Source organism: Aquarana catesbeiana, linkage group LG06, assembly GCF_042186555.1.
Source record: "Aquarana catesbeiana isolate 2022-GZ linkage group LG06, ASM4218655v1, whole genome shotgun sequence".
NCBI lineage: Eukaryota > Metazoa > Chordata > Amphibia > Anura > Ranidae > Aquarana > Aquarana catesbeiana.
The window spans coordinates 34952003-34960434 of record NC_133329.1 but is presented as its reverse complement, the minus strand read 5'-3'; the positions used below and the strand labels follow the sequence as shown (position 1 = coordinate 34960434).

Below are 8432 nucleotides of genomic sequence, written 5' to 3'. Positions count from 1 at the left end.
CCCAAGATCTCAAACATTTCATCAAGGAATCACACATGTTCCCAATTTAATCCAAACAGGAAAATATGTGAATCTTGGGTGAAAGTTGTGAATCTTAGACCAATTATAAATAGACCCCTTAGTGTTTTTTGTATTTGTGTTTTTCTCCTTTTTTGGAGGTGTAATTGACTGGGACAAGATTAGGTTCAGAACAGTTAAAATGTTTTTCTGTAATCCTCAGGTCCAACCATTGCAGCCTTAAAAAAACCCATCAAAATACAGCTCAACTTTGCTTCTTCTATCATCTTCTAAAGTCCACCAAAATGATACTTTTCCCCAAATCTTCTGATTTTTGCTGAACTTCAAGCAAAACTGGAATTCTTTACTGAACACATAGACATTTTTTTCTGAAAAAGGGGAAAAAAAACTAGCAATTAATAGGTGTATGACTTCTTGCTTAAATCATTACAGAAAAATCCAACCCCATAGCACACTCAGGGGTATATTTATAAATGTTTTTACCCACGACTCACACAACTTTCACCCGGTATTCACACATTTTCCACTCAAGTCCAATTTATAAATGTGTGCATTTTAGGTGAAAGTTGTTTAGCTCATGGATGAAAACATTTATAAATGAACCTCTTAAAGTTTAATTGTAGGGAATTTGTATAAATACTAGACATGTGCATTTGTTTTTGTCCGAATGCATTTTCGTCCGAATTTCAGGTATTTTCGTTATCGTTTTAACAAACGATAACGAAAGTGCAGAATCCGAAAAACGAAAGATCCGACATAAACAAATGCTTTATTTTTCTTTTCGTTACTACAACAGTTCGATATTGATAGGAGATTCGACATGATGATGACAATAGCAATCTGTGTCCATCAAACCTGTGGTCGAATGTGCCTGACCTTAACTCTATTAGTCCAAGATTATTCTACGTAGAGAGAAAAGATTCGACGTAGGGGAGAAAAGATTTGACGTAGGGGAGAAAAGATAAATAAAAATAATGATGATGATCTGGGGCGGCACAGTGGCAAAGTGGTTAGCGCTTCTGCCTTGCAGTAAATAGGTCATGGGTTCAAATCCTGACCATGCATGGAGTTTGCATGTTCTCCCTGTGCTTGCGTGGGTTTCCTCTGGGTACTCTGGTTTCCTCCCACCCTCCAAAGACATGCTGGTAGGTGAATTGGTTGCTGTCTAAAATGCCCCTAGTACATGAAGGAAGCTAAGACTATGAACATCTTGAGGGCAGGGACTGATGTGAATGTATGATGTATGTAACTATGATGAATGTTATTGGCTGATTGTAACCAAAGAGGAGGAGCAGTAAAATAGCTAGAACTAAGTACACACGTACTTTGGCTTATGGTGTCTGTTGAAAGTTCTAAGAAGATTCGACAGAGCAGGTAAACTATACGGCGTCGAACAGTTTAGCTGCTCCGTCAAATCTTCTTTGAACATTTGAGAGACACCATAAGCCTTCAATAAAAGATTCGACCTTAATTGGATTTTCGGACGCATGCAATTTTTAACTAAAAAAAAAATAAATAAAAACGAATTTCGGGAGTAACTAAATAAATTTATTTTTCGGACGAAAACAAAATTCAGAAACAAAATATTTCAGTGTGCACATGTCTAATTAAATGCACATCAAAGGATGTGTACATCATTCTAGTACCATCCTTCACATCTTCTGGGCTTGTAAAAAACCTCACTAGCTATTGGAGGAAGATATTTATTATCATCGCAAGTATCACCGGCATACTAAACCGGCATACCATTCTCTACGCCTTTGTGGGCTGCCTGCTTTGATGGGCATTTGGACATTGTGAAATATCTAATAGAGCACAAAGCGGACTTGGAGATGGCCAACCGTCATGGCCACACTTGTTTGATGATCTCCTGTTACAAAAGGTCACAAAGAGATAGCCCAGTTCCCTAGAAAAATACCCTCCCTCCATATAGGATAGTAGTTTCGCATATACCGATAGCGGCTAAATTGGTTATTGCCAGACACTGGAGGAGCAGCCTCATCCCAAACCCTTCGGAGGTCCTAGCACAATCTCAATCAGTCTCAATTATCAATATGAAAGACTCCTAGCCATTAGGTCAGTCTCTTGCGCATCCTTTGACAGAAATTGGAAATCATGGGTTGAATGGTACCTGTAAACTGAACTTATTGATTTGATGTAACACTCATATGTGATTCTGATGAAACTGAACCACTGGTTCTTGTACGTATAAACCAGCTTTTCCTGTTCTTGTTGCTCTGTTGACTATTACTCTATAAGTCATGTATCGCACTTTACTTGCTCATTCACTTATATTTTGATGCTTTTGTATGGTTTTATACATTTTTTTTTACACCTCTATACCTTCTCATGTGTGTAAACTTACAAATTCAGTAAAAAGTATATGATAAAAAAAAATAAAGAAAAGACTGGTACATAGACTTTAATGTTTTTATTTCTACCAAAGAAAAAAATACAAATTCAGAGGGGCCATGTGGCATATACAAATCATTACAAACTTGTAGAAGACCATATCAATTACAATAATTACATTGTTAGTCAACAATCGCTCAATAAATCAACTGTCATCAACATGACTCAAAACCCAAGTTCAATAAAGCAAAAGTCCAATACAAGTGGAAAAAAGAAACTCTACATGAATCCATCCTGCCTGGTATAGGAGTAACCAGAAATGTAATAATTCCTAAAGTAGGGTAACAACAATGCAGCAAGAAACTGTATACAAATGATAATTTTGTAAATGCAGTTCCCCAATTGTAGATACATGTAATATCCTTGTTGGATAACGATGATATATCTAATAGTAATATAGACTGTAAAGAAGATCTTCTTTAACTTGGAGTATCTGCATATAAGACAAGCCCCTTCGGTGTACAATAAACAAATTACATGTTCCGTAGGTAGTGGTACCTGCGCATTAATCCAAAGTCAATATAGCATTTTGATTTGGATTGGTGTACTGTTCAAGCAGCAGACCTTGCCAACTGGTGTGAAGCTGCTCAACTGCACAATTTCAATAGAATATGGTTAAAGGGTAATTCATTCTTGCATAAAAACTCCTGTATTTATCATGTAAAGCTGTTTGTAATGATCTCTTTACTATGGATCACTATATGGCTGTCATTTCATATTAAAGACTGTTTTCAAGCTGTGAAGTGCTTGCTCTCTGGTGATTTGCTTCCAAATATCCGGCAGCTCAGCAGGTAATGCTCCAAACATTTCTGAAAATTCTTGATTAAACTTTACAAAGATGAACTTCCAGTAATCTGAGGACTCAATGCTGGAGTCAGGCTGAATGGACCAATCTGGATAATACGTACGATACTCTTTATAGAGATGATCTTTCCATTCAGTATCTAAATTTGAAAAAACTGTGTTAGATACCACAGCAGTAGTACAGATATCAATTTCCAGCTTCTTACTTTCCTCATCATAGTAACTTGCCAATCCTTGTGGTCTGTGAATAGATGCTGAATGATTTGTATGATCACTCCCTCCGGCCTCACAGGGGACACCACAGAATGGACACTGCTTGCCACAGCCAACCACCTTCCTGAACAATTCATCCTGAGGCTTCACTGTCACCCTGGAAAGTACAGATTGTATATCCAAAGATCGTAGTTCTGATTGGATTTGTTGTTTTGTCTCTGTGAGGAAGTGATCGATTTCTGATGAGAGCTGCATAACGTTCCCCGAGTTGTGAAATGTGATGACTTTCATCTCTTTCTCTGGAATCACCAATTCTGTTTTTAACAATTCACAGAACTGCTCCAAAAAGCTTGAGACAGAGTCTTTTTTTGCATTTTTAAGGGCAATTTTTATTTTGGTGTCAATAGATGATAGGATAGGCACCAGCAAGGTTTCTAAAATTGGTGTCCTGTCAATTTTTTTTGTGATGTAACCTAAAATCCATTGCTTTATAAAATTGTTATATGAACCAATGTATTCAACATACTTTTGGAATGACATGTCTTCTAGGAGCTCCTCCAAAATTGTACACTGGAAAAAACTTCGGCTGCTAAATGAGATATTTTCAGAACCAGTTAAAATCTCATCAACTATTTTTTGTCCAAGATGTTTGAAAATATAATCCATTATTGCTGGTTTCAGGCACAGCTCACAAAACTGTCTAGCTCTGTTTCGGTATTCATCTTTTTTGTGGAAAATACTGAGAAACATGGACAAGTACTGGGGCTTTAGCTTTTCCAGGCAACGTTTGGAGTCATTCTTAATAATAAATTTGTCATGTAACTTCTGGAATTCTAGGGAGGCTTTTCCAAAAACGAGAAATTTGATATCCAGCTCAAACTGTGCCGTGAAGTTAAGTCTTCTCGCATCTCTATTATTTAGTATTTTATTGACCTTGTGTAGCAGTTCCTTGGAGTACATTTCATTGTAATCATCACTAGAAGACATCTTCTCTTTTATATACTCATCACTGGTCTGCATTATTGATTCAACAAGACTGCTAATCTTCTTATTGCAGTCTTGCTTAAATATTAGGTTCTTTAAAACTGCTTTATAGGAGTGGTCAAAGTACCTTCTATCTTCTCTACAAAACTTGATATCTTGCTTTCCATAGTGATGTAAATTATTAACCTTAATTAATGCTTCATTTATATAAGGTGCTCTATTTTGCATGTCATTTCTGAGAAGGTGAAGAAGAGAATGATCCACATCACATCTTCTAAGTTCTTCAAACTGCAGCTCTGCTATTGTCTTCTTCCACATCAACTCAAATTCTTGTTGAATTTCTCGTTCACTTACTTCCCGATTATTCTGTCTATATCTTTGTAGAAGATCCGATATTTTATCTTCAATCAATGTCTGGGTTTTTTTCTGAATATCCTGGATTTTTATTTTCCCTTTCTGGATAGAAACAGCCTCATTGCACTTGCTAAGAGCATTTCTTTCAAGTTCTTTTCTCAGACTCTTTATACTTAATTTGAATTCTTCTCTGTGTCGTTCTATGAGATTAGCATTTTCTGAGTTTTCAAAATATTTTTCTAGTGATGCAGTCATCTTGCTTTCTTCCTCCAGAAGAATATTCTGCAGCTCATGTTTATTGATTTCATATGTTTCTCCAGATTGATTTCTAATGTCATTTTCTGTGCTGATCACCCAGTTGTGAATTCTTTTACAGAAATCCCATTCCCATAAGGAATACTGTCTAGACAAACTATTGTAGGCTTTGGCCACCATACTGTTTCTAAAACTGAAGATGAATTTCTCGTGTTTCACAGATCGCCATAAGCTTTCTATCCAAGTAATAAAGTCAGAGATGCTGGATGGTTTGTTATCAGATTTCTCACTTTCCATAAACTTAAGCAAATACTTTTTTAGCTGTAGCAGATTTGAGCTGTAGCCAAGATTTACTGGAGCCATTGGTGGGTCTCCCTGCCACAAGCCAGGAATGTACCAATTGTCCTTCTGAAGATCGTACTTCATCACATCAGTGAAAGCTGAAATATTATTATTTCCCTCTATTTGGGCAGCCACCTTTGTCATTTCATTCAGCTGTTCCAGAAGTCTCCTCCTGTCTCTCATGTTTGTATCAGGAGCTGATACATCACTGACATTCTGGTGTACGAACTGGCAGTTGGGCTTCTTCCCAATTTCTTTCATTCTAAGAAAAGCATGGACTACAATCTGTAAAATATCCTTCATTTCTGTTGTGTTTTCCATTGCCATATTGACTATGGTGATATCACTCAACCCAACCACTAGTGTGGCCAGTTCATTGTCATGTTCATAGCTGTCCTGCAGAGAGGCCAACTGTGAAGCTTTTAGCCCCTCAGTGTCTATCACCAGGATGAAGTCACAGCCCAGCTTTACCTGAAAGTTCTCTTTTACATTAAGAAGAGTCATGAAGGCCCCTCGTGTGCATCGCCCACAGGCCACCGGGAACTGCAGACCAAACATGGTGTTGAGAAGGGTAGATTTCCCCGTACTCTGCACTCCCAGCACAGTTATCACTCTCAATCGACATCGTCTACTTGTTCTGATGTCCAACTCAGTCAAGACATCTGTTATCCATTGCAAGGGGATGTTGGAGGCATCTCCATCAATAAGCTCCAATGGAAACCCATCCAACAGAAGATCAGCTGCTATCCCTGGAAGTTCAGCAAACTTTTTTTTGTGTCTATCAATTTGTTTTTGTTTTGTCATAGAACATTCAGCTTCATAGAACTGACCCAGTTCACGTAGAAAGTGTTCTATCCCTAAAGAGCTATCTGACAGTTTATGATCTAAGTCCTGAAGTTCTTTTCTATGTGCAGTGTTGGTACATTTCTGCTTATATGTACCTTGAAGTTCAGACAGATTTTTTCTTGCAGTTGCATCAAGCTGAAATTTCATCCATTTTAGAAAATATTTTCTTTCTTTCTGAGACAAATCAGTAAGAGCCTCTGTAAACATCTTTATACCTTTTGGGGTTTGATGTTTATATTGCTCTGAGTACAGGTTATTGCATTTATTTAGGAGAGCAGCCTGATATTTTGCTGCATTCTCATCTCCTTGATTTTTCATTCTGCAAAGTTCTTTTTTTATTTTAGACAATTGCTTCCAGAGATCTCCTTGTAATTTCATTGTTTGCTTTTTATACTGTGCTACATCATGGATTCCTCGAGTGATTTGATTGGCAAGGTCTCTTGCTTTCTGGCATTCGTTTGTATCTTCATCCACTACAAAATTATAATTATTAATGTAACTTGAAACATCTCCTAGTTTTAAATTTTTGGTACATCTCTTTAAGAGAGTTTGAAGTTTTTTTTGTAATGTGTTAATGAATCTTGCATCATTCTCTGACTTCAAGACAACATGTTCACTCTCACTTTTTAATACTGGTAATAGACGCTGAAGAATACTTTTTGTTTTTTCCTCTAATGTTGTGCCTTGACTAGGAGTAACAACAAAGTAAAATGTGGTGTCACTCTGACTGAGTTTTGATAACAGTTGGAATTCTCGCTCATTGATTGTCTCCATAAATATAAATACAGCTGATGAGATTTTACTCAAAAATGTGAACTGGTCCCAGTTGGACTCCAGGTCTCCACGTAGGTTGGTCACTGCAAAGGCTTCTGGAAAAACATCAGAAAAACATCTGCTGGAGGGAAAATACCATGACATTTCCAAAAGTCCTTCAGATATTTTCCTCTCAAGGTTTCCTCCTATCATATCATTATGGATGAAGAAGTTGTGATTCTGCTGGGCTGGATTAAGAACTTGATTCAGTGTTTTAGATTTAGACAACTTGGATTTCCCTAATCTTACAAAAGAAATGATTGGCATGGAAATATTCACCACATTTTCCTCTCTGAATCCTGTACTGTCATCTAGTGACTGAGGTCTCCACTTTTTCACAATGTCTCTCATTGACCACAGCATGAGGGTACAATGTGACCCGTCTCCAGCAGGGAGCAACAGAGGGACAGCAAACTGACACACGGCCATTTTGTTGACAATCTCCTGTTGTAGAAAACTGTCTGAACAATGCAGGAGAACACAGAGGACATCAAGAGGGTGGATGGATTTTGCATTTTGTGGATCTTCAACTATAGTTTCAAATGGATCTTCTTCTTCTCCCTCTTCTGTGTCAATCATAATGTTCCTTGCTGTACTGTCCAGAGCCATGATCTTCCTCAGAGTACACCAGGGTACATCTTCTATCTTCTGGGGTTTATTTCCTTGACTGTTCTCTGCTGAGATTTCTAGAATATCCCCCAAAGTCAGCTTATTAGAAATATACTTCTCCATCTCCAACAGTACAAGGAGATTCATAAAAGCGTCTTTCTCTGTAAACAGAAATATTCAACATTAGGTATCAACAAGTCATCTTTTAAGTAAATTTGATTTACCTTTACTATGATTTAAATGAGGACCAGGATAAGGTTCAGACCATGTATTCATGGCATATCTACTTCCAGGTAGTTTGGTTTTTTGTACGGAATAACAATGACATTTTTTAAAGCATAACTGACTGTGAACCATGGTCAGAAAGTTTAGAATGGGCAGTAATGAGAGAAATTCCACCCCTATCTTCACTATAAAAGGGGCCAGAAGTCATAGGGTTTTTGTATTGAATCTGCTGTAGGACAAAGATGGGGAGGGATTAAGGTCTGTTGGAAAACTGTGCTTTACTTTTGTGAATGTCGGTGGTAGGATCTTGTTAACACCCTCTCTTTGTTTAAACTAAAAGATCTTATTAGGGCTACCATTTGTGTAAGCTCCATGTTTGATTTCTAACTTTAGTGCAAACATCTCAGTTAGTGAGTTCTTATTTTAGTGATTTAGTGTTCCTTTATTGTGGGTATTTTTTTTTTTTTTTAAATATTAGTTTGAGGGTGATTTGAGGACAGCAGTTACTTTTTGCTGCTGTTTTATCTATAGCAAACCACAAACACTTTTTATCAATG

At 37.2% G+C, this 8432-nt stretch overlaps 1 protein-coding gene across 1 annotated transcript; it reads right to left on the bottom strand.

Annotated features, from left to right (window-relative positions):
- Window positions 1–3138: 3138 nt before the first annotated feature.
- On the bottom strand, window positions 3139–7832 carry LOC141147940 (up-regulator of cell proliferation-like). The gene has a single exon (XM_073635100.1). The coding sequence runs from the start codon at window positions 7795–7797 to the stop codon at window positions 3139–3141; it is 4659 nt and encodes a 1552-aa protein (XP_073491201.1). The 5' UTR covers window positions 7798–7832.
- Window positions 7833–8432: the final 600 nt, after the last annotated feature.

Bases quoted from the DNA above. Each gene is read 5' to 3' on its own strand.
- LOC141147940 (XM_073635100.1), bottom strand. From the start codon at position 7,797: ATGAATCTCCTTGTACTGTTGGAGATGGAGAAGTATATTTCTAATAAG.